General features: G+C 38.6%; 2 protein-coding genes across 22 annotated transcripts in view; one reads left to right on the top strand and one right to left on the bottom strand.

Moving 5' to 3' along the window:
* The window catches only part of SH3D19 (SH3 domain containing 19), a 196,068-nt gene that overhangs the window by 81,903 nt on the left and 87,232 nt on the right, over nucleotides 1–26,933 (top strand). The window lies entirely within an intron of this gene.
* Nucleotides 20,244–20,803, bottom strand: LOC132519221 (large ribosomal subunit protein eL21). Its single transcript, XM_060147142.1, has one exon. The coding sequence runs from the start codon at nucleotides 20,767–20,769 to the stop codon at nucleotides 20,287–20,289; it is 483 nt and encodes a 160-aa protein (XP_060003125.1). The 5' UTR covers nucleotides 20,770–20,803; the 3' UTR covers nucleotides 20,244–20,286.

Raw genomic sequence — 26,933 nt, 5'->3', positions numbered from 1 at the left:
TGCTTCCACTGCCGAGGGCCTGGGTTCGATCCCTGGTCAGGGAACTAAGATCCCCCAAGCCACGCAGTGTGGCCAAGAAAAAAATAAAGAATAAAAATAAAAAAAGAATAAAAAAACCACTGGGGATAATTAAGAAAATTTAAATACAAATTTTATTTTAGATAATATTTGATTAATATTACTTTGTTTAGGTGTATAGTAGGAAAGCTGTTATGTGGGAGAATGTCCTTATTCTTAGATGTATGCAGATGTATTAGAGGTGATGCAGGGTTATGTTTGCAGCATACCCTCAAATAATTCATGAAGAAAAAAACCAGCAAGAGATAAAACAGTAAATATGGGAAGATATTAATAATTGGTGAACAGATGATAAGTATATATGGGTGTTCATTGTACTGTTTCTTTAACTTTTCTGTAGACTTGAAATTTTCACAATAAAAAGTAGCAGTGGAGGGGAACGGTTCTGTGTGTTCTGTGGCATCCCAGAGGGTAGAATATGCGTCTGTGGGTGGAACCTTGAGGGGGTGGATTTCTGCACAATGCGAGGAAAGATTTCCAGGCGTAGCAGGTCAAGGATGGAATGCGCCATTCTGTAGGGGCACATGTCAAGGAAAAGCTGGACAAACTAGTGCTGGGATAAAATAGGAAAGATTGATGCATGGCTAAATCATGATTCTAGATGGCTCCAGCGCTTGATCATTCAGTAGCAGATAAATATCCAGGCTCAGGATACAACAGAAAACAAGAAAAAGTCTCCAGCTTCGTGGAGCACAGAGCGCCCATTGTTTGGGATTTACATTCCCAGTCTCTCACGTCAGGATCCAAGTCATCCTAGTTCTGCTTCAGGCAATGCTTGTGGTACTCGGCCTTCAGCCTCTAATTTATACTTTCAGGTTCTCAAGGACTCTGCTGCTGGTCTTGGTAACCCTCCCTACCAATTAGCTTTGTGCCTGGTCCACAATGAGCACTTAATAAATGAATATGGAATAATGGAATAAATGTCAAATGTAGCCGAAGAGAGAAAGGAAGTGCCAGTGTTTTTCCCTTGCAGGTTGGGAAGAACCTGACTCTCAAAAGCTCGCCCATGACTGTTATTGAATGTCTGTTACTACGGCAGCAAGGAGTAATGCCCTGTAAGAAAGGAGAAATGTTTTCCAGGAAAGGCCATCATTGTCTGTCCAGGGTGTCTGCTGAGATTGGCAGCGACCTCCTCTTCCCCTCCCATCCTTCGCTGAGCCAGGCCACCCTGCCAGTCCAGCAGTGCATCAAGCAAATTAATACCTGCTGCATCAACAGAGCAGAAAGGAGAAAATATAAATAAAAGTCACTTAATTTTGGTATGTTTTTTGGTTCTCCTCAGGCCACTTGGCAGCAAGAACATGGGCTCAACGCCCAGCAAGGATAAGAGATGCATTTCTTTGGTTTGTGTTTTTCAAAGGCCAAACACTCCTATAGCTTTCACAGTGAGAGGTGAATAAATCTGGGACGGCTGCCTGTTCTTTCATGTCGGTGCTGAAATAAGAAGGAAAGTAAAACTCTTGTCACGTTAAAGGAAAAGTCTTATTAGGTATAGGTCAACACTAAGACCCCAAGCTAAAAAACATCACTAAGGAGTTTTCAAGAGGCTTGCTGGGTGCTATTTGATTAGTTTGTTTTGTAGAAGTAAGAAATATCTGAATTCTTCTTGTCTTTTCGTTATTAGTTTAAATATACCATTTCCCAAATTGCTGTCCCATGGAACATTCTTTGTGGGATATCAGTTAGGATGCAAGAAGTGAATAATTAATGCATGCAAAAAGTTTGGAAATGGTGAGTTAAGACAAAATTAGACATATTTCTTTACTGAGAGTCTTTGATGTACTGAAGTGCATTATAAAACTCCAAGTGAGAGACTTACTATAAAGGATTTTTAAAATTTGTTTGAATTTGTTACTTCCTTTCCCAGACACAGCTATTAATAACATCTAGAAAAATGTACTATGGAATGGCAGTTTGGGAAACTAATTGAGAGGGAGGTAAGAGCTAAAGATAATGAAGAAAGTTAAGCCCTGTGGCAATCCGTGCCAGCAATGGAAAATTAGGAACTCTTTTTATCACCCCACCAGCTCTGAATAATAGATCCCAGTGACTTATGGAGGCTGAAAAACCAGCTACTTTGCCTTAAATGCTTTACCAACTGCAAGGAAATAACTTATAGCAGGAAAAAAAAAAAAAGAAGGCAGCAAAACAGAGAACCCTTAATCTATTTCTCAAAAATTATCATTTGAGGGCTTCCCTGGTGGCGCAGTGGTTGAGAGTCCGCCTGCCGATGCAGGGGACGCGGGTTCGTGCCCCGGTCTGGGAAGATCCCACATGCCGCGGAGCGGCTGGGCCCATGAGCCATGGCCGCTGAGCCTGCACGTCCGGAGCCTGTGCTCCGCAACGGGAGAGGCCACAAAAGTGAGAGGCCCGCCTACCGCAAAAAAAAAAAAAAAAAATTATCATTTGAATATTAGTCTTCCTAAAGCCTGTCATAATCCCCTTTGATACCCATTTATAAAGTTCAATGGAATTTCAGTAAAAATCACAAAATTTTTTAAATATTAGACAAAATGATTCTAAAATTTATAAGTAAGAACAAGAATAACCAAATAACCAAGGAAACTTTAAAGATCAAGACCAGGAGGTAGACTCTTGCAAGTGTTTTTGTCAGCAGAGAAACAGGTCAAGGGAACAGGATAGAGAGTCCAGCAAAGACACAGATGGATGCGCATGCTTCTGTGTCACATGCTGTGACGGAGCTAGCAGTACAGGTCAGCAGGGAAAGCGGATGTGTCAACAAGTGGTGCAGTTGATTACCCGTATTTAAAAAGCTAGATGGAATTTGCTTTATTTTATCCTGTAGGGTAGAATCTAAAGACATACAAGTAAAAGAGTAAAACATTTTGAAGAAATACATAAGGATATCTTTATGACTTTAGAGTAACGAATTCTTAGACAAGTACAGACCACAAAGAAGAAGACTGATAAATTTGACTCTGTGAAAACTTTAAACTTATGTACATCGAGACAGTAAAAGCATGTGAAAAGACAAGTCATGACTGCAATGCACATAGGCAACAACAGTTAGTGTCCAACATAAATAAAAAACTATGCATCAGAAAGAAAAAGACAAATAACTCAGTAAAATAGGGGCAGGGAGCTCAGAAAAGATGAAACCTAAGGAGCCAACTAATATTTGAAAAGGTTCTTTACCTTGCTACTACTAAGAAGATGTGTTCCATGGGATAATGAGGTACCATTTCACTTCCATTGAGTTGGTACAGGTATCTCAAAGATTGACAGTAACAGTTCTCAGAGGTTGAAAATAATTTGGTACGTCATATTTAGAGAGTAATTGAGCAATGTCTGGTAAAGCTAGAAATGCCCATACCATACAACCCAGCAGGTGTTATATACCCTAGAGAAATTCTTTCACCTGTGCCCAAGGAACTATGTATAGGAATGTTGAAAGTAGCACTCTTTGGACTGAGGGAACTACAGCTACGTGTGACAACATAGATAAATCTCAGAAACAGAATTTTGGATGATAAAAAGCAAGTTGTAGGGAACTGTATCCAATCTCCTCAGATAAACCGTAATGGAAAAGAACATTTAAAAAAAGAATGAGTGTATGTGTATAACTGGGTCACTTTGCTGTACAGCAGAGATTGCCACAGCATTGTAAACCAACTCTACTTCAATTAAAAAAAAAAAAGCAAGTTGTAGAAGAAAAATAGGTACAGTATGATACCATATATGTAAAGCAGAGGTCAGCAAATGGTTTTTATAAGGACATGAGCATAAAATTGAGTGAAATTTTCTTTGATTATTTCTGAAAGAGGAAAACAAAAAGGAGGAAGTAATCAAGAATGTTCAGAGGGGCTTCCCTGGTGGCGCAGTGGTTGAGAGTCCGCCTGCCGATGCAGGGGACACGGGTTTGTGCCCCGGTCCGGGAAGATCCCACGTGCCGCGGAGCGGCTGGGCCCGTGAGCCATGGCCGCTGAGCCTGCGCGTCCGGAGCCTGTGCTCCGCAATGGGAGAGGCCACAACAGTGAGAGACCCGCGTACCGCAAAAAAAAAAAAAATGTTCAGAAAAAAACATGATCAAACACTGCTCCCATTTCATTTCTACTCATAGTCTACTCCTGTAGTTCCCACTACTCAAAGCACTATTTATTGCTCTGTGGATTTTTATCTCATTTTGTTACCCAAGAGTTAAACAAGTAACATGTGAAAACATTTTTTAGTAGTATAGAAATATGTGGTGTCTGTCTTTATTCCACAAGCAACTATTATTAAAGGAGTCTGATGGTTCATTGTCTATCCTAGTCTGCTTTCTATGCACATACATAGTATATATTCAAATAATATTTACAATAAATGAGGATATATATATGTGTGTAGTGTATATGTATATGTGTGTATATATATTCATATATATATTTATGCCAACTTGCCTTTTCACTTGTATTTTAGAAAGTTTTATCATGCCACTTTCCACTTCATTGTTTTTTTCAGCTGCTACGTAGAATTTTCTAGTGTAGTTATATTATTATTTATTTAACCAGTCTTTTATTGGTAGCATTTGGATTGCTTATTGATAGCATAACAGGAATGATGCTGCAGTAAACATCTTTATGTTCATACCTTTGTGTACATGTGTGAGAAAACCTCTTGCTTCTTACGAGATAAATTTTTTACTCAAGTTTCTGTCGAACTCCTATTCTCATTCACACTTAAATTTTGACATTTTATATACCCTACATTTCTGTTTTCTTTGCAAATCTCAGATGGCTTCATGGTGGTTTGGTCCCAGCGCGGGTTCAGTAGGGCCTGTTGCAACCACAGTCCCCATCATGGGCCTGAACTGTCACCCACACACGGAGGTACGTGAACTCAACATGAAGAATATTTATAGCACATAGTTTGGTGCACTCACAGTTAATAGTTGATGATATTAAAACTCATAGCAACCTCTTTATCATTAAGAATTTGAAAGGGTCTTGGTTTTCTGCATTGGTACCCTACTGTTGGTCTTATAAAGATGTTTAGGATTTTGACACTTTACCATTATCACATTATGTTTTAAATAGATTAGCTAAAAGCAGGAGATTTAACTTGTTTTTGCTTTTCTCCTTTCTAAATATGTCTATTAAAATGTCATGCTCTGCTGGGCTTAGTTTAACTACTGTCATTCTGTAGCATTTCCCTACCCTTATGTTCTGATTCCCATACCTCTATAAACTATAGCTTGTGTGTAATTACTTTCTGGCATTATGTTTTCTAAGCTATAAGAAAAACATTCCTTTTGCTGTAGCATCTCTAATGCTGTAAACAAGATGAAAAATTAAAGTGTATGCAGGTTTTGGGGGAAAAAAATCCTTTTGCAATGGGAGATGAGAAAGGATTATTAACATTTTATGTCATTCTACAGAGAATATATACTTTTTATTGTGGTTTTCAGAAATGTGACTTTAGCATTCCCCCCTAGTGTGATGGGAATGAAAATGAAGCATTTATATGGTTTATCAGTTGGGTAATTGAAAAGTTTTATCAGCTGGCCTATCACTGCCCTAGTGCTTAGTGCGGGGGGGGGGGGGGTGGGGGGCCTCTCTGAAGCTGTTTCAGATTAAACTATCAGCAGGCAGTTAACTTTGGAACAGCAGCTCGTTCTGTGTTTGCTGCTTTTCTCAAAACTGGCAAGTGCGGCCCGCACTTCTCAGCAGTCCAGGGAGCATGTGGACATCCTGGCCCTTAAATCTTTTCATCCTAATTCTTTTCTCTCTTTCCCTTGGGTTATATTTTATATTAGTTCTTTACTTTTCTGCAGTATAATTTAGAAGCAGTTATTTACACAGTTCTACAAAATCTATATTAAATAGCCTTTAGTTGAGTGAACTTTGTATACATCTTTGTGGATCTCTATCTGCCCTTAGGTTATGATTTTACCCCGATTAATAAATATCCTTGTACAGCTAGACTTTAATTTTTTATTTTATTTTTTATTTAGGTGCTTTCCCTTACTGGCAGAGCATGATCACATTTTTCAGTGTGTGTATTGAATAGGACTATAAACCATAAAAGTGTACTAACTAATTCCTGGAAGCATCTTGGTGTGGACAGAATTCCTAAACAGTCATTCAGAAGCCCAGTCACCTGCTGTCTCGTTAACAGTAAACTGCTGTTGATCAAAATTCAGTCTTGTTTCATACATAAAACCCTTCCTTTATTTTCTTTTTGTTTTAAATTGAAGTATAGTTGATTTACAATACTGTGTTAATTTCAGGTGTACAGCAAAGTGATTCAGTTATATATATGTATTTATATGTATTTTTTTCAGATTGTTTCCCATTATAGGCTATTACAGGGTATTGAATATAGTTCCCTGTGCTATACAGCAAATACTTGTTGCTTATCTATTTTATGTATGATGGTGTGTACCTTTTAATCCTATACTCCTAGTTTGTCTTTCCTCTTCTCCCTTTCCCCTTTGATAACCATAAGTTTGTTTTCTATGTCTGTAAGTCTGTTTCCGTTTTGTATATAGATTCATTTGTATTATTTTCTCGATTCCACATATAGGTGATATCATATAATACTTGTCTTTCTCTCTGACTTAATTTCATTTAGTACGATATTCTCAAGATCCATGCATGTTGCTGCAAATGCAATATTTCGTTCTTTTTATAGCTGAGTAACATTCTGTTGTGTATATATACCATATCTTCTTAAACCAGTCATCTGTTAATGGGCACTTGGGTTGCTTCCATACCTTGGCTATTGTAAATAACGCTGCTGTGAACATTGTGGTGCAAGTATCTTTTTGAATTAGTTTTCATCTTTTCCAGATATGGAATGGAATTGCTGGATCATACAGTAGCTGTATTTTTAGGTTTTTAAGGAACCTCCATACTGTCATGAAACCATTCTTGAAACCAGAAATCAGGCCTGCTCCCAAAAATATAATTTCAGGGTTGAGGACTTCCTTTTCGATGAGGGGGTTCCTCTGGACACCAAATCAGAGCATTCAGTTCTGCCCCGTGAGAAGTTTCTGTCACTTTCCATCTCGTTCCAGTTGTAGAGCAGCTCTCAGGAGATGCAGAGTGAGCCTGCCCACCCTTGTACAACTCTTCTGTTGATAAATGCAGCAAAAATAAGGCAGGTGTGCCAAAGAAGGACTTTGTGTGATTCTCTCTCCTTTTGGAAAGGAGAATTGAGAATGAGTACCCTTTGATAATTAAGAAAATAAAAGAATAGAAGGAAAGTATAGATTGTCTGAATGCTTCAGAGTAACATTGTGTCTAAAATACAAATATCCCATCAATTGTAAACCTGTTTTCTAGAGATAAAATTGTCCCTGGCTGCACTGCCTTGTGTAGACAGTCCAGGGATGTTATCACGGAATGACAAGCAGGCCTTAAAGTTTATCCCCATCTCTTGCCCAGTAGTTTCTCTTTGGTTACAGATTCCAGAGAGATGCTGTAAGTAGAAGAAGTCCTTATACGCTGAATTGCACACTTCGGAATTTTTTTTTTTAATTACTTAGCTTTGGGGTTGGTCGGGGCGTATATATTGATTAACGCTGCCGAGGTATGCTGATGAACAAGCAGAAAGAGTCCAGCTCTAGCAGGAGTTCTAAAGAACGAAGCAGGGATAGTGTGGTCTCAGAGGAAGAGAGCTTGTGTAAGAAACTACCTTATTTCCAGTGCTGCATGAAGTTCAGGTGTACTTCCTCTTTGTGGGAATTCGTGAGATAACCTTGTATACTCATAATGAAAATTCCTTTTATTTAATTCAAGTTGAAAGGGTTTCAGTTGCTTTTAACCTCGTGAGTTAATATAATATCATTAGAAGGAATATCAACAATACTGTAATTTAGAAATGAAAATCAAATACTTACATTGACTTTAGGACTAGCCCAGACTATAGCCTTGATTCTAGGATTTATTTCCACAGAGGTTAGGGTACCATGAGTATATTGACCAAATCCCTGCCATACAATATATTGTGTGTAGAAGAAAATGTATTGCTTGTCTTATGAACACTGACAGCAGATCTATGCCTTGGTGAGTAATAGAAGGCTTTATTGTTCTGTTGTCTTCAACAAAAGGCCAAAAAACAAAACAAAACAAAACACCCCTCTTTTATTTTTTTTAAACATCTTTATTGGAGTATAATTGCTTTACAATGGTGTGTTAGTTTCTGCTTTATAACAAAGTGCATCAGTTATACATATACATATGTCCCCCTATCTCTTCCCTCTTGCATCTCCCTCCCTCCCACCCTCCCTATCCCAACCCTCTAGGTGGTCACAAAGCACCGAGCTGATCTCCCTGTGCTATGCGGCTGCTTCCCACTAGCTAGCTGTTTTACGTTTGGTAGTGTATATATGTCCATGCCATTCTCTCACTTTGTCCCAGCTTACCCTTCCCGCTCCCCATATCCTCAAGTCCATTCTCTAGTGCGTCTGTGTCTTTATTCCCGTCTTGCCTCTAGGTTCTTCATGAACTTTTCTTTTTCTTTTTTTAGATTCCATATATATGTGTTAGCATACGGTATTTGTTTTTCTGACTTACTTCACTCTGTAAGACAGACTCTATATCCATCCACCTCACTACAAATAACTCAATTTCGTTTCTTTTTATGGCTGAATCATATTCCATTGTATATATGTACCACATCTTCTTGATCCATTCATCTGTTAATGGACACTTAGGTTGCTTCCATGTCCTGGCTATTGTAAATAGAGCTGCAATGAACATTGTGGTACATGACTCTTTTTGAATTATGGTCTTCTCAGGGTATATGCCCAGTAGTGGGATTGCTGGGTCGTATGGTAGTTCTATTCTTAGTTTTTTAAGGAACCTCCATACTGTTCTTCATAGTGGCTGTATCAACTTACATTCCCACCAACAGTGCAAGAGGGTTCCCTTTTCTCCACACCCTCTCCAGCATTTATTGTTCATAGATTTTTTGATGATGGCTATTCTGACCAGTGTGAGATGATATCTCATTGTAGTTTTGATTTGCATTTCTCTAATGATTAGTGATGTTGAACATTCTTTCATGTGTTTGTTGGCAATCTGTATATCTTCTTTGGAGAAATGTCTATTTAGGTCTTCTGCCCATTTTTTTGTTTTGTTTTGTTTTTTGTTTTTTTCTTTAACATCTTTATTGGGGTATAATTGCTTTACAATGGTGTGTTAGTTTCTGCTTTATAACAAAGTGAATCAGTTATACATATACATATGTTCCCATATCTCTTGCCTCTTGCGTCTCCCTCCCTCCCACCCTCCCTATCCCACCCCTCCAGGCCGTCACAAAGCACCGAGCCGATATCCCTGTGCCATGCGGCTGCTTCCCACTAGCTATCTACCTTACGTTTGTTAGTGTATATATGTCCATGCCTCTCTCTCGCCCTGTCACAGCTCACCCTTCCCCCTCCCCATATCCTCAAGTCCGTTCTCCAGTAGGTCTGTGTCTTTATTCCTGTCTTACCCCTAGGTTCTTCATGACATTTTTTTTTCTTAAATTCCATATATATGTGTTAGCATACGGTATTTGTCTTTCTCTTTCTGACTTACTTCACTCTGTATGACGGTCTCTAGGTCTATCCACCTCATTACAAATAGCTCAATTTCGTTTCTTTTTATGGCTGAGTAATATTTCATTGTATATATGTACCACATCTTCTTTATCCATTCATCCGATGATGGGCACTTAGGTTGTTTCCATCTCCAGGCTATTGTAAATAGAGCTGCAGTGAACATTTTGGTACATGACTCTTTTTGAATTTTGGTTTTCTCAGGGTATATGCCCAGTAGTGGGATTGCTGGGTCATATGGTAGTTCTATTTGTAGTTTTTTAAGGAACCTCCATACTGTTCTCCATAGTGGCTGAACCAATTCACATTCCCACCAGCAGTGCAAGAGTGTTCCCTTTTCTCCACACCCTCTCCAGCATTTATTGTTTGTAGATTTCTTGATGATGGCCATTCTGACTGGTGTGAGATGATATCTCATTGTAGTTTTGATTTGCATTTCTCTAATGATTAATGATGTTGAGCATTCTTTCATGTGTTTGTTGGCAATCTATATATCTTCTTTGGAGAAATGTCTATTTAGGTCTTCTGCCCATTTTTGGATTGGGTTCTTTGTTTTCTTGATATTGAGCTGCATGAGCTGCTTGTAAATTTTGGAGATTAATCCTTTGTCAGTTGCTTCATTTGCAAATATTTTCTCCCATTCTGAGGGTTGTCTTTTCGTCTTGTTTATGGTTTCCTTTGCTGTGCAAAAGCTTTTAAGTTTCATTAGGTCCCATTTGTTTATTTTTGTTTTTATTTCCATTTCTCTAGGAGGTGGGTCAAAAAGGATCTTGCTGTGATTTATGTCATAGAGTGTTCTGCCTATGTTTTCCTCTCAGAGTTTGATAGTGTATGGCCTTACATTTAGGTCTTTAATCCATTTTGAGTTTATTTTTGTGTATGGAGTTAGGGAGTGTTCAAATTTCATTCTTTTACATGTAGCTGTACAGTTTTCCCAGCACCACTTATTGAAGAGGCTGTCTTTTCTCCACTGTATATTCTTGCCTCCTTTATCAAAGATAGGGTGAACATATGTGTGTGGGTTTATCTCTGGGCTTTGTATCCTGTACCATTGATCTATATTTCTGTTTTTGTGCCAGTACCATACTGTCTTGATTACTGTAGCTTTCTAGTATAGTCTGAAGTCAGGGAGCCTGATTCCTCCAGCTCCGTTTTTCTTTCTCAAGATTGCTTTGGCTATTCAGAGTCTTTTGTGTTTCCATACAAATTGTGAAATTTTTTGTTCTAGTTCTGTGAAAAATGCCATTGGTGGTTTGATAGGGATTGCATTGAATCTGTAGATGGCTTTGGGTAGTATAGTCATTTTCACAATGTTGATTCTTCCAATCCAAGAACATGGTATTATCTCTCCATCTATTTGTATCACCTTTAATTTCTTTCATCAGTGTCTTAACAGTTTTCTGCATACAGGTCTTTTGTCTCCTTAGGTAGGTTTATTCCTAGATATTTTATTCTTTTTGTTGCAATGGTAAATGGGAGTGTTTTCTTAATTTCACTTTCAGATGTTTCATCATCCGTGTATAGGAATGCAAGAGATTTCTGTGCATCAGTTTGTATCTTGCTACTTTACCAAATTCATGATTAAATCTAGTAGTTTTCTGGTAGCATCTTTAGGATTCTCTATGTATAGTATCATGTCATCTGCAAACAGTGACAGCTTTACTTCTTCTTTTTCAATTTGGATTCCTTTTATTTCTTTTTCTTCTCTGATTGCTGTGGTAAAACTTCCAAAACTATGTTGAATACTAGTGGTGAGAGTGGGCAACCTTGTCTTATTCCTGATCTTAGTGGAAATGGTTTCAGTTTTTCACCATTGAGGATGATGTTGGCTGTGGGTTTGTCATAGATGGCCTTTATTATGTTGAGGAAACTCCCTCTATGCCTACTTTCTGCAGGGTTTTTATTATAAATGGGTGTTGAGTTTTGTCAAAAGCTTTCTCTGCCTCTATAGAGATGACCATATGGTTTTTCTCCTTCAATTTGTTAATATGGTATATCACATTGATTGATTTGCGTATATTGAAGAATCCTTGTGTTCCTAGTATAAACCCCACTTGATCATGGTGTATGATCCTTTTAATGTGCTGTTGGATTCTGTTTGCTAGTATTTTTTGAGGATTTTTTGCATCTGTGTTCATCAGTGATATTGGCCTGTAGTTTTCTTTCTTTGTGACATCTTTGTCTGATTTTGGTATCATGGTGATGGTGGCCTCGTAGAATGAGTTTGGGAATGTTCCTCCCTCTGCTATATTTTGGAAGTGTTTGAGAAGGATAGGTGTTAGCTCTTCTCTAAATGTTTGATAGAATTCACCTGTGAAGCCATCTGGTCCTCAGCTTTTGTTTGTTGGAAGATTTTTAATCACAGTTTCAATTTCAGTGTTTGTGATTGGTCTGTTCATATTTTCTATTTCTTCCTGGTTCAGTCTTGGAAGTTTGTGCATTTCTAAGAATTTGTCCATTTCTTCCAGGTTGTCCATTTTATTGGCATAGAGTTGCTTGTGGTAATCTCTCACGGTCCTTTGTATTTCTGCAGTGTCAGTTGTTACTCCTCCTTTTTCATTTCTAATTCTGTTGATTTGCGTCTTCTCCCTTTTTTTCTTGATGAGTCTGGCTAATGGTTTATCAGTTTTGTTTATGTTCTCAAAGAACCAGCTTTTAGTTTTATTGATCTTTGCTATAGTTTCCTTCATTACTTTTCATTTATTTCTGATCTGATCTTTATGAATTCTTTTGTTCTGCTAACTTTGGAGTTTTTTTGTTCTCCTTTCTCTAATTGCTTTAGATGTAAGGTTAGGTTGTTTATTTGAGATGTTTCTTGTTTCTTAAGGTAGGATTGTATTGCTATAAACTTCCCTCTTAGAACTGCTTTTGCTGCATCCCATAGGTTTTGGGTCGTCGTGTTTTCATTGTCATTTGTTTCTAGGTATTTTTTGATTTCCTCTTTGATTTCTTCAGTGATCTCTTTGATTTCTTCAGTGATCTCTTGTTGTTTAGCCTCCATGTGTTTGTATTTCTTACAGATTTTTTCCTGTAATTGATATCTAGTCTCATGGCATTGTGGTCAGAAAAGATACTTGATATGATTTCAATTTTCTTAAATTTACCAAGGCTTGATTTGTGACCCAGGATATGATCTATCCTGGAGAATGTTCCATGAGCACTTGAGAAGAATGTGTACTCTGTTGTGTTTGGATGGAATGTCCTATAAATATCAATTAAGTCCATCTTGTTTAATGTATCATTCAAAGCTTGTGTTTCCTTATTTATTTTCATTTTGGATGGTCTGTCCATTGGTGAAAGTGGGGTGTTAAAGTCCTCTACTATGAATGTGTTACTGTCGATTTCCCCTTTTATGGCTGTTATTATTTTCCTTATGTATTGAGGTGCTCCTATGTTGGGTGCATAAATATTTACAGTTGTTATATCTTCTTCTCGGATTGATCCCTTGATCATTCTGTGGTGTCCTTCTTTGTCTTTTGTAATAGTCTTTATTTTAAAGTCTGTTTTGTCTGATATGAGAATTGCTACTCCCTCTTTCTTTTGATTTCCATTTGCATGAGATATCTTTTTCCATCCCCTCACTTTCAGTGTGTATGTGTCCCTAGGTCTGAAGTGGGACTCTTGTAGACAGCCTATATATAGGTCTTGTTTTTGTATCCATTCACCCAGTCTATGTCTTTTGGTTGGAGCATTTAATCCATTTACATTTAAGGTAATTATCGATAAGTATGTTCCTATGACCATTTTCTTAATTGTTTTGGGTTTGTTATTGCAGGTCTTTTCCTTCTCTTGTGTTTCCTGCCTAGAGAAGTTCCTTTAGCATATATTGTAAAGCTGGTTGGTGGTGCTGAATTCTTTTAGCTTTTGCTTGTCTGTAAAGGTTTTAATTTCTCCATCAAATCTGAATGAGATCCTTGCCAGGTAGAGTAATCTTGGTTGTAGGTTTTTCTCCTTTATCACTTTAAATATGTGCTGCCACTCCCTTCTGGCTTGCAGAGTTTCTGCTGAAAGATCAGCTGTTAACCTTATGGGGATCCCCTTGTATGTTATTTGTTGTTTTTCCCTTGCTGCTTTTAATATTTTTTCTTTGTATTTAATTTTTGATAGTTTGATTAATATGTGTCTTGGCATGTTTCTCCTTGGATTTATCCTGTATGGGACTCTCTGTGCTTCCTGGACTTGATTAACTATTTCCTTTCCCATATTAGGGAAGTTTTCCACTATTATCTCTTCAAATATTTTCTCAGTTCCTTTCTTTTTCTCTTATTCTGGGACCCCTATAATTCAAATGTTGGTGCATTTAATGTTGTCCCAGAGGTCTCTGAGCCTGTCCTCAATTCTTTTCATTCTTTTTTCTTTATTCTGCTCTTCAGTAGTTATTTCCACTATTTTATCTTCTGGGTCACTTATCCGTTCCTCTGCCTCAGTTATTCTGCTATTGATCCCTTCTAGAGAATTTTAAATTTCATTTATTGTGTTGTTCTTCACTGTTTGTTTGCTCTTTAGTTCTTCTAGGTCCTTGTTAAATGTTTCTTGTATTTTCTCCGTTCTATTTCCAAGATTTTGGATCATCTTTACGCTCATTATTCTGAATTCTTTTTCAAGTAGACTGCCTATTTCCCCTTCATTTGTTAGGGCTGGTGGGGTTTTACTTTGCTCCTTCATCTGCTGTGTATTTCTCTGTCTTCTCATTTTGCTTAACTTATTTTGTTTGGGGTCTCCTTTTCACAGGCTGCAGGTTTGTAGTTCCAGTTGTTTTTGGTGTCTTTCCCCAGTGGCTAAGGTTGGTTCAGTGGGTTCTGTAGGCTTCTTGGTGGAGGGGACTAGTGCCTGTGTTCTGGTGGTTGAGGCTGGATCTTGTCTTTCTAGTGGGCAGGTCCACATCTGGTTGTGTGTTTTGGGGTGTCTGTGGCCTTATTATGATTTTAGGCAGCCTCTCAGCTAATGGATAGCATTGTGTTCCTGTCTTGCTAGTTGTTTGTCATAGGGTGTCCAGTACTGTAGCTTGCTGGTCGTTGAGTGGAGCTGGGTCTTAGCGTTGAGATGGAGATCTGTGGGAGATTTTCGCCATTTGATATTATGTGGAGCTGGGAGGTCTCTTGTGGACTAGTGTCCTGAACTTGGCTCTCCCACCTCAGAAGCACAGCCCTGATGCTTGGCTGGAGCACCAAGAGCCTGTCATCCACACGGCTCAGAATACAAGGGAGGGGAAAAAAGAAAGAAAGAAGATAAAATAAAATAAAATGAAGTTATTAAAATAAAAAATAATTACTAAAAGGAAAATTTGTTAAGTAATAAAGAAAAAAAGAAAGAAATTAAGGAGAGAGCAACCAAACCAAAAAACAAATCCACCAATGATAACAAGTGCTAAACACTATAGTAAAAAAAAAAAAAGAAAAAAGGACAGACAGAACCCTAGGACAAATGGTAAAAACAAAGCTATACAGACAAAATCTCACACAGAAGCATACACATACACAGTCACAAAAAGAGAAAAAGGGAAAAAAGTATATATATCGTTGCTCCCAAAGTCCGCCTCCTCAATTTGGGATGATTCGTTGTCTATTCAGGTGTTCCACAGATGCAGGGTACATCGAGTTGATTGTGGAGGTTTAATCTGCTGCTCCTGAGGCTAACACCCCTCTTTAATGTAGGATTTTGTAAAACACAGAATACAGCCAGACCCATGAATTTTCAAACATTTTTTTGCGTATACTCCTTGACATTTTGTATATTATGAATAAATCCCAGAAGTGATGAAAGTCTTAAATAATTTTCTAATACTCTTCAAGACACCTTCCCCTTTCCTCTGATTTTAAACCTTCCACCCATGGAGAGTCAGTGAAAGAAGACAAGTTCTCAAGGTTCCTTGGTAATTGATTCACAATTCTTACTTATTTAAGTGTTTTTTTGGTGATTTCCTCTCAATGTTCAGCTGTAGGTGAGGCAGTGATGAACAGTAGTAGCTAAGAACTCAGGCTCTGGGGCCAGACCGTCAAAGTTTAAATCCTGGCTTCATCATTTGCAAGCTGTGAGACCTTGAATGTTTAAATTACGTAAACTCTTTTCTCATCTGTAAAATTGGGATAACAATAGTACATTCCTCTAAGGGTGGATGTGGGGATTAAGTGAGTTAAAAGATGTAAGGCATTTGAGCAGTGCTCAATAAGGTTGGCTGTTATTACCATTGGAATGGATGTTATCAACTCCAATGTCCTTCATTCCAGGTGGATTAAGTAATTGATTCTTATTAAGTGGAATTTAAATTGGGATCTTGGAGTTTTTTAAGTTTCATATTGAAAAAAAATTTAGAAGGTAGAATAGAGATCATCCAGTCAAAGTATATGATAGATGAGGAAACTGACATTACGGTTATGCTCAGAGTAGTGGCATGGCTGTAACTGGACCTCGGACCTCTGAACTCTTCTCACGGTCCACTCTCTGTGTCTGACAACTGTCAGGATCCTTGGTCCTGAGCCCTACATGCCCTGTGTCTCCAGGAATTCACTTGTAGCATTAATGCTATCAGATGCCTTATGTACAGGGGTGGATCACCTCTCCCCTCTTCTGTTTGGCCCTTACTTGAATAGAGTAGAGACTCGATCTTGGTATTATTTTATAATAGTGATTGTTGAGAATATAGCCTTCGAATCGCCCGTAGGTTTGTTCTGCTTAAGTCTGAGGCAAAACCACAACTTGCATTTAGGGGTAGGCCTCATGTTGGGAAAGGATCGTGACTTAAAAAAAAAAAATCTCCGTGAAACATCGATGAATGCAAATTTGATATCAAACAAATGTATCGGGGTTTCTACTGTATGATAATATATTTGAAAGTGGGATTCACTTATATTCAGCAAGTAGTTATTGTGTGTGATAAGCATTTATAGGGCATTGAGGTAGTTTTATACTAAATTTGGGGAATTGGAACCCTAAAAAATAATCTACAGAAATTTTGCCCCTCCCTGATTTACCTTCCATTCTTAAGGTTAGCAGTCTTTCTGTCTTCCTTTTACTAGTCCTTCTCTTCTCTGTAAAACAGCACTCCAGATGTTCCTTCTAGTGGTGCTAGTCAAAGTGGCGAGCCCCATGACTAGGTCTTCTTGACCTCACTCCGCATTTTGAACGTGACCTCACCTTGAGAAAAAAATATTTGGGTTTTGACAACGTTACAATTCCTGTAGGGGAGCTTTTCTAGTACCTCCTGTAATCTCTTACAAATAAAACATGGAAAAGCAGAGTTTGCATAATCAGAGTGGGGGTTTTTTTGTTATAATTTTTTTAAAATTTTCTTTTATTTTTGGCTGCAATGGGTCTTTGTTGCTGCGTGCAGGCTTTCTCTAGTTGCGACGAGCAGGGGCTACTCTTCGTTGCGGCACATGGGCTTCTCATTGCGGTGGCTTCTCTTGTTGCAGAGCACGGGCCCTAGACGCACGGGCTTCAGTAGTTGTGGCACCTGGGCTTGGTAGTTGTGGCGCACGGGCTTAGTTGCTACGCAGCATGTGGGTTCTTCCCAGATTAGGGCTCGAACCCATGTCCCGTGCATTGGCAGGTGGATTCTTAACCACTGTGCCACCAGGGAAGTCCCAATCAGAGTGTTTAAAAACACACAGTGGTGATAAATGTAACATTAATGTAAGATGTGAACAACGGAGGGAACTGGGTGTGGGGTATACGGAAACTACTAATCTTCACAACTTTTCTGTAAATCTAAAACTATTTACAAAATTTAAAATTTTATTTTTTAAAAAGGTCTTCCCCCCACCCCAAAATACATATAAAATTACTGTGACAAAATAAGTTACAGCAATTCAGTATTAGCACAGTGAGCAGTTTTTGTTCTACTTTACCAGATAATCTAAGATAAAATGGTCAAGGCTGAATCACTTCAATAAGAGAAAGGTCACTATTCTTATACGAAGTCCTAGTTTGAAAACAAACGTTTCTAAGGAAATGTTAGATGTAAAAGGGAATATGAGTACAGTCTTTATGTTAAAAATTTAAAATGGGGCCTAAAGTCATTGTCTGCAACATTTTGATATCCAGGGACAAAAAGAAACAAACTGACCAACTAAAGACTGCTTCCTAATTACTTCGGCATAGTTCTATCTAGAGCACAGATCACCCTGCATGACAGTTCATCATTATGTGTTTATAAGTCTCACTCCCCAACTGAAGGCACTTGTTTATCTTTGTATCTCCAGGTTTGGTACATGACAGATGATCAGTTAGTGTTTCCCAACTTGAGAAGAGATACTTTCAAATGAACTAGAAACAGCTAGAAATCTGAGGATCTCAAGAAGTGTACCCCGTTTTGAGGCTACTTGCAAAAGTAAATAAATGATGTAGAAAACGCTTTCTGGTTTGTACTTGTGTCGGTTATCTCCACACACTGCTGTTTTCTCCGGCTGCTGAAATCCTCCAGAGACCCTGCTGCCCCACCACCAAGCATAGTCCCACATCAGCAAACCTTCTGGTAGAAGTGCTGGTTGGAACGAAGAGGGAACCTTTGCTGTTCCTGTCCCGGGAATCCCACCCCGTCTTTCTTAGACCCTTGCCATCAGGGTTGTGGCTTGTGGGAATGAGGTGAGAAACATGTCTTAGATTCTAACCCCACCATCGGTAGTTATGTTTCTTTCCTCTTTTGTCTCCATCTCCTTTTTTCTTCTTTTCTTGAAATTCCAGGAAGAACCCTAAGTATCATTGGACTGGGTTCAACTCAGACTGAAACAGTGGTACATCTCTCCTAGGAAAACTGTGGCCCCAGTTGTAACAGAGTGTTTGTCTAGAAGTAAAATGTGTAATATTATCACACCACCTTCAGGTGTGGGGGGCGCTTTCCTCAGCTCCATTAAAGCAGGAATGATATTTGCTACCTAGATAGGTGGGACGTATAGGTGGTAGGAGTTACTAAATAATGTATCTTCTTTCTAAAAAGTAACATCATTAAGAAAAAACAAGTCTGTCTACCCGTCCATCTGCCTCTCTGTCCACCCTCCTACCTGTCCATCCATCTGTCCATCCACACATTCATTTCAGTTGATTCCCGTTGTCAGGAATGCTTGTAACAGGAGGGGCCATGGCCCAGGAAACAATTGACGTATCTTATAGGCATTCTTAAGGTGACATAGGCATTGGTGGCAGGTGAGCAGGATGTCCCTGGCGCCCCTGGAAGTTTGAGTTAGGACTGGATTGTTGTGCTAAGCCTGTTCTAGAAACGCCAGCCCTGGACTAGCTGGGAGCTTGAGCAGTGGTTCTGGCTTTGGCTGCTGCAAGGAGGTAGATGTGACTCTTCCTAGCCGCACCGTCTTGCCACTCAGAACCCATTTTATTATTTTTTAAAGTTTGATTATACTTTACCATCTCTTTCAATTGCATTTCATTTGAATTGACATTCCTGATTTGTTTTATATTTGCAATATTACTTTTTAAAGGATATCTGGAGATGTCCTTAGGTTGTCCCACACTTCCTAATGCAGATTAAAATTGCCTGATTAAAAAAAAAAAGGAAAAGGAGCCTGTTTACTTTTTTACCTGTTTACTTTTCTGTGTTTTCCACTAAACTATAAGCTTTTTGAATGTGGGGCTCACCATTTTTATTCTTATCCCCAGCACGTAGGAGAATCTCTGGAACGTAGAACACACTAAGGAAGTAGTAGTTACACTAATGATTTTTAAACTCTAGATGTTCTTGTTCATTTAATTTGATTATTAACTCCCTCTTTTAAATTTTCATGCTGGAGCAATAGGGGTTTGTAAAATATATAGATCATTTTCTTTTTGTAAACTGTCGTGAAGTGGTATGCATGCTGCTATCCATACTAGGATTCTGGGGGATTTTCACCCCATAATGGCATTTAGGTTTGACCTAGCCTGCTACTTCCATAAAGTGATTCATCATCTGATGGTTTGAATGTAATTTTAATAATTATAAAGTCATGACTTTGATATAAACCGGTCACTTTTTTTGCTTTTTGCCATAACAAATCTTTTTTTTAAATAAATTACAAAAGTAATAATGTTCATTACATAAAACTTGGAAAATACAGAGATACAGGTCGATAACAGATCATATGCAGTGGTGTCCTGATAAATGTTCAACAACCAGCTAAGTGTAATTGCAGTATGAATGTTGGTTGATACTTTTGTTTATATAAATAAGATGACAGTGAAACAAGCAAAACATAGGTCAGAATTTCCACCCATTTTGTCAGTGACCTGAGCAAATTTTTTGCTGATTCAGATAATAGTTTTCAAATACTGGAAGACTGTTTCCTCAATTTTGGGGTATGTTCCTCATGGAACAGCTACAAACACAACATACTTTTATTTTGAAACTGCATTATTAACATTTTCTCCATCACTTTCTTAAGTCTAGACAATCAGTAAAATGATAAATTCAACCCTGGTTTGCCAATTTTTGCGGTGTAAATACTCCCACCTTGACCAACATGACACCACTGATGATGAATTGGAAAAAGTTGCACAGTAGCACATCATTATTATACTATTTCCACCATTCAGAAATGATAGGCATACGTCACCTCAAGAGCATAGATAATAGTGAAATGTAGTAAAATAATTAGGAGATGATAAGTTTTGAGTATTTATTACCTTTTTTTTTTTTTTTTCACAGTCCAGGTCTTTTATTTTCTTTACACCCATCATGCCATGAATTCATAGGGAATGGGCTCCAACAGTTCAGGCTCCTTTCCATTGGTTCTCACGAAGTGTGCTTCTCTGGGTGGAGCAGGCTGGCGCTTCAGTTGAACCCAAGTACCTTTCTCTTTGGCTTCCTTCTTTTTCTGATCATTTTCCTTCACCCGTTTCAGGAAGCTATCCCGGCTCTTAGAGTGCTTAATATGCTCGATACGCACATTAATTCTCTTGGCAAGAATCTTGCCCTTAACTTGTTTGTTTACAATGATGCCAACAGCATGCTGGGTAACATTGTAGACTCTCCCAGTTTTGCCATGGTAACACTTGTGGGGCATTCCTTTTTGAACAGTGCCCATTCCCTTGATATCTACAATATCACCTTTCTTGTAGATTCGCATGTATGTGGCCAAAGGAACAACTCCATGTTTTCTAAAAGGCCTAGAGAACATGTAGCGGGTGCCCCTCCTCTTTCCCTTTGTGTTGGTCATTTTGGCGAATTACTGGAAGATGGCGGTTCCGGCCGAAAAGCTTATTACCTTTTTTATGTGATTTATTTGCTTGTAAGTTTATATAATTTAAATAAGTTTATATAATTTTTAATAATGGCTATGTTTAAAAAACTGGCCTGTAGAATTTCTGAAAATTTAATTGTCAGCTTTCATGAGCCAGTATGAGCCGTCTCCAGCACACTGCTGGGTAGATGTGTTCTCACTTTTCTTGTATAAATATAAAATATAAATATATAAATTATATATGTGTATATATAATGTGGGTATATATATATAATATGTATATGTGTATATATATGGTTTTTCAGGTAAGATTTAAAAAATAAGATTGGGATCACACTGAATATTCAGTTTGGGGATCTGTTTATCTACCTTATAGAAGTAAATTCTGTACTGGTCACACTCTGTTGCTTTGCCACAGACTGTACTTTAGGCCATTTCACTGTGGTATAGCTGGTCACAAGGCAGACTGGGTGAGAATGGCTGAATACAACGCCTCTCCTCTCCAGTGTGGGAGGGAAGAGGAAAGAAAGAATGGGGAGGGGACCCCAGAAATCTCCTGAGTAGCGGGCCGGTTATATCACGGTGTGGCACTGGTGTGGGCTGCTCATTCCTCTTCTCTTTAGAGCCTTGGCTCATCCACATTCTATATAGCTGGACCCCATCCCTGCCATTCTCTCCTGTGTTCTCTTCGGCATTTTCTTGCTTCCCTCCTTTCTGCTGTTTTCTAGTGCTTATAGCAGGCAGATTTACTCTCTCTGAATCTTTTAAAATGTCCTGTAAAGATAGAACTGCTGGGACTTCCGTGGCGGTCCAGTGGTTAAGACTTAGCCTTCCAGTGCAGGGGGTGTGGGTTTGATCCCTGGTCGGGGAGCTAAGATTCCACATGCCTCGCAGCCAAAAAGCCAAAACATAAAACAGAAGCAATATTGTAACAAATTCAATAAAGGCTTTAAAAAATGGTCAACATAAAAAATATCTTTAAAAAAAAATAGAACTGCTAGTTTGGGGGCAGTTGTACTCGGTGTCTGCAGTCTTCATCAACAGTCATACCCTTAAGTGAAGGTATCTTCAAATATCTAATGTGTATCCGAAAACCTGTTTTTCTGTGGGCTCCCTAATCTAGCGATTTACTGTACCTGTTAGGTAATTTCATGTAATTCTTAGTAGTCATCATTTTAAATGCCTTTAAAGTCTTTTGGCTGCCAAATATGTTCTTGTTTTACAATGAAAAAGATTTCCAGTGGCTTTGCAAAAACTAGGTATTAGCTGGTAGGTGCGCTGCTTGCGATCCTTATTGTAATGGAGAAGTTGTTGAATATTGCAGTAAACGTTTTCATGCCTACCCGCTGCTGAAGTTCTGTTCCAGTTCCCAGAAGAGAACAAATCTGCGTGTTTGTTGTTAGAATGAGCTCAGCTATCTCCGTGTTCTCTTTTACAATTCTTAGTCAAAGTTTTAAGCTTTAACAGAAACTCTAAGAACTGCCAGCTTTTGAAGTACTTGGTTAAATGATTTTTTTAATGTATTTGTTTTTATTAGCAAAACAAAAGCCTTTTTAGGCCTTCAACATATGAAAATGATCAGACTTTTCTGTTTTGTTATGTTTATTGCTTCATTATTATTTCCTCCACCATTGATTGAGCCTATTTTATTCTGGCTTAGAAATCACTGAGATTTGGTGAAAAGATAGAAATGTAATGCTGTAGGAAACTATAAAAGGGTAAAAGGAAAGACTTAGCCAACCTAAAACCTTTGATCAAGAAATTACACATCTAAGAAATGCGTGGCTACGACATTCACTTTTAAAAGAGATTTTTAAAAAAGTATTGGTCTAGAAAAATCTTGTAGTGCCTTATAACAAATGATTTATGCGTTTTTATTAATAACATTTAAACCTAGCTTTTAAAAAATATCTGCCTCACTATTTCAAATAAAAAATGGAGCCAACATTTTAGAAATAATATCTTTGTAAAGTTTTAAAGTCAAGGTTTCAAACTGACCTAATTTTCTATCTTATTGGAAGCATCACTTAACTGATATTTTGATCAGTTTCAGATGCTTAAAATATATATTTGTTTTTGCAATGAAAAATAGCAAAACTGCCTTGTGGCAGTTTTATTTTCATCCCGTAAAGAATGGAGAGGGGACTTCCCTGGTGGCGCAGTGGTTAAGAATTCGCCTGCCAATGCAGGGGACACGGGTTCGAGCTCTGGTCTGGGAAGATCCCACATGCTGCGGAGCAACTAAGCCCATTCGCCACAGCTACTGAACCTGCATTCTACAGCCTGCGAGCCACAGCTGCTGAGCTCGAGAGCCACAACTACTGAAGCCCGCGCACCTAGAGCCCATGCTTCGCAACAAGAGAAGCCGCTGCAATGAGAAGCCCGCGCACCACAGCGAAGAGTAGCCCCCGCTCACCGCAACTAGAGAAAGACTGCACGCAGCAACGAAGACCCAACGCAGCCATAAATAAATAAATAAATAAATAATGGAGAAACACGAAATCATGTTTCTTACCTTTTTTCTTTCCCTGCTGCCTTTCACTAAACCCACTGATTTTTCATATGCTATTATTAATAGTAAGATTTCATTTTTTACAAGAGGATACTACAGTGGTTAATTGAGATGAATTTGATCTCATTTGAAAACTACCACATGCTGAGGTTAAGGCATCTTCCCAAATATTCATATGCCTGCACACACCCCTTTGTTTGGAACATATTTTGTTGCTAGCCCAGCTCCAAATATCAGCTGCTTCTGGAACTTCTGAGTTTTGGTACTGTTTTGTTTTTTTTTTTAAAGAAGATGTTGGGGGTAGGAGTTTATTAATTTTATTTATTTATTTTTGCTGTGTTGCGTCTTCGTTTCTGTGCGAGGGCTTTCTCTAGTTGTGGCAAGTGGGGGCCGCTCTTCATCGCGGTGCGCGGGCCTCTCACTGTTGTGGCCTCTCCCGTTGCGGAGCACAGGCTCCGGACGCGCAGGCTCAGTAGTTGTGGCTCATGGGCCTAGTTGCTCCGCGGCATGTGGGATCCTCCCAGACCAGGGCTCGAACCCGTGTCCCCTGCATTAGCAGGCAGATTCTCAACCACTACGCCACCAGGGAAGTCCTTTGGTACTGATTTTGATTGCCCATGTCATCAGGAGACGCCAAGCATCTATGCTATGCAATTATCTCTTCTAGTTAATCCTGAATTATTCAAAGTGAGTTAGGAATGATGTCAAAACCAAGGCCAAAAATATTGGTCTATACTACTTGTACCTAATTGTACCTCCACTAAAAATTAATCCCCTCACTTTCACTCTGATAGATTTATCAAGTTGTGTGTAGAGTGTAATTCCTCTTTTCCTCCTTCCATCCTTCCTACCTTGTCCTCCTGCATCCTTTATTTATATGACCTAAAATTCAAATAATCTATTAATCAGATACTCTCCCTTACTTATCTACATATATATTCCTTTGATTTTTTTTCAGTGTCTCCAAAGGAATAGAGTTAATCTCAGGTTATTTTTTAAGTGTTAGATTTGTTCATGTACTAAGGAAGGAAAAAGATAAATAAAAGCTGTAACCAGAAATGTTAGAAAAGAGCTCATCTCCATAACTGACATCAAAAAGTGTTACCAGCTACGTCTCTGAGTTTACAGCAGCAGTGAAGGGGTGGGGTCATTACCTCTTTCTGCGTCCCACCGTCTTCCATCCTTTTGCATAATAGGACCAAGAGAATAGAAAAATAGATTACATGTTCTGATGAGAACTGTCATAAAAAAACACACTTATACCAAAAAGCAGATTTTTCTAGGTAGGTGATAATGTTATGAGAAACTCTTCCTCCTTCTCTTTTCTCCCTGAATATTTTTTTCATCCTTGAGCAGAGGGTTTTCACTTGGTGTTTGCTTCTTATCATCTAGGCATTAGGACTCTGTATATGGTCTGTGATGTAGGAAACATCTGCCTTTAATTGTTCCTTCTGTAGTGTGACCAAGTGACTCTGGATTTCCACCAAGCTTCCTGTGTCCTAATTTTTCTTGCCAGGTGGAGTCTCCTGCCAGTCTCCTGTCTGTCACAGGAGTTTATCCCAGGTTTTCCCTAACATCCATAAGGAAGTGTCCAAAGGGATGTGGCAACCTTTTCCAGTAGAAGCTCTGCTGCAGGATGACAGATTTTGGGGAAGGGTGTGGATTTTCTTTTTTTTCTTTTTTAAAAAGAACTTCTCTTTAAAAAATTTAAAAGTCATTGTTAAATAGAGTGGAATTGCATGAGGCATTTGTCTTTAGGAGACTTGTTCTTTACTTATGATCTAAAATATTTTATGGCATGGAATCTGAACATGCCAAAAGTACTTTAAAAGTTGTCTTAATTTTTTTAAATTGTCCGTACTCATTTTTTTTTAATTTAAGGTTTATATGCAACATCGTTCCAGTATGGACATTGCCTGAGAAGGAGTTTATAGACTAGCAGAGGAAATAATACAACAAAACACCTCTAATACAAGGTACCAAGAATATGAAAGACCTAATTTTAAGAAAAGCAGAACTACACACAAATTGTGAGCTCCTGCCCACAGGCTTCTCGCTAGACCATGAGCATCTTACAGCCAGGGACCATGTCCTAATTGTAGATCTTATTTCTTTGGTATCTAGCATAATACCTGGAATAAAATAAGCGTTAAAGTTCCTGGTTGAAAATTAAAAATTTCTCTTCATAACTGGGTACATGCCTGTCTTTTGGTCAAAAATACAGACATCATCAGCTAATAAGACAGAAGTTTGAAAAATCAGGCTCTGGATGTTTTGGGTGCTTCAAACTTGAAACTGCTTGAAGCTGCTATCTATTTATTTGACATTTTATTATCCCTCACTCTGTCCTGGCATATATATAATGGATGCCCCTTTAGAACCGTGAGATCTTTTTCATGCCCTTTACCAACAAATAACTTTTTTTTTTTTTTTGCGGTACGCGGGCCTCTCACTGCTGTGGCCTCTCCCGTTGCGGAGCACAGGCTCCGGACGCGCAGGCTCAGCGGCCATGGCTCACGGGCCCATCCGCTCCGCGGCATGTGGGATCTTCCCTGACCGGGGCACGAACCCGTGTCCCCTGCATCGGCAGGCGGACTCTCAGCCACTGCACCACCAGGGAAGCCCGCAACAAATAACTTTTAATCATAAAATTTAATACTCCTATATTGCTATATATCCAGCAAGGGGAGGGGTAAATTTTAGCCCTTTTTCTCTTTCTGGGTTTTCTATGTAAACTCATTCTGTAGATCACTTTAGGTTGACTATAAAGGAAAGATATAAACCCAGAAAAGATTTATTCTGATTATTATTTCCTTGGTTCATTCAATAGGTGTTTGTTGAACACAGTTGTACATCAGACCCACAGTTTTCACCCTTTTTGTGTTAACATCTGAAGATCCAGCTAAAGACCCTATTCTCACATGTTGCAGTAAACGCCACCTTTCTTAGGTGCTGACTTGACATTATGCCTATTCCTCTTCTCAGAGTAAGTTGTACGTGCTCTACATCATATAACGTAACCCACAGTTGCATCTGATTAATATCACTGTATGCTATTGTGTATGAGACGTGGTTTGAAATTTAGCAGCACACCAGTGAAGTTTGTGCTGCTTATGGGTTGGGAATTACCAGAGGCTTAACTTATAAAATTACCCCTGAAATTCCATTAATTGACACTTAAAGTACAGTATTTGTTGCCAAATTAGGTGCCATGTCGATGCCATCTCTTAATAAGGTGAACCTGGCCAGTTTTCCATCTACTGTTAGGAGAGAGTTCTGTTCTTCTTTGAGCACCAGATACTCATCAAGGTGACATTTTGTAGGAAAAATACCTATTTTTAAACATCAGACCTAGACACTTTTGGCAAGATGTGCATACAAGATGTACCTGGGAACTGAAACCAACAGAACAAAGCCAGCAGCAAAATTATTTCTGGGGATTTGCTTATTAAATAGATTGTAGGTGGGATCACCTGTACTATTCAAGTTACATGTGTTTCTGTCTGTGAGTAGGATTGAGTTTGCATTAGTTCAGTGAGCACGTGATCCCACTGAGCTGCACTATAAAAACGAGTGGAGACCGTCTCTTTCCTTGAGAAGTTTGCAGGCTAATTAGGAAGTCAAGACA

Source organism: Lagenorhynchus albirostris, chromosome 4, assembly GCF_949774975.1.
Source record: "Lagenorhynchus albirostris chromosome 4, mLagAlb1.1, whole genome shotgun sequence".
Classification (NCBI taxonomy): domain Eukaryota; kingdom Metazoa; phylum Chordata; class Mammalia; order Artiodactyla; family Delphinidae; genus Lagenorhynchus; species Lagenorhynchus albirostris.
The sequence above is the reverse complement of the archived record's forward strand: the minus strand, read 5'-3'. Positions and strand labels throughout refer to the sequence as shown.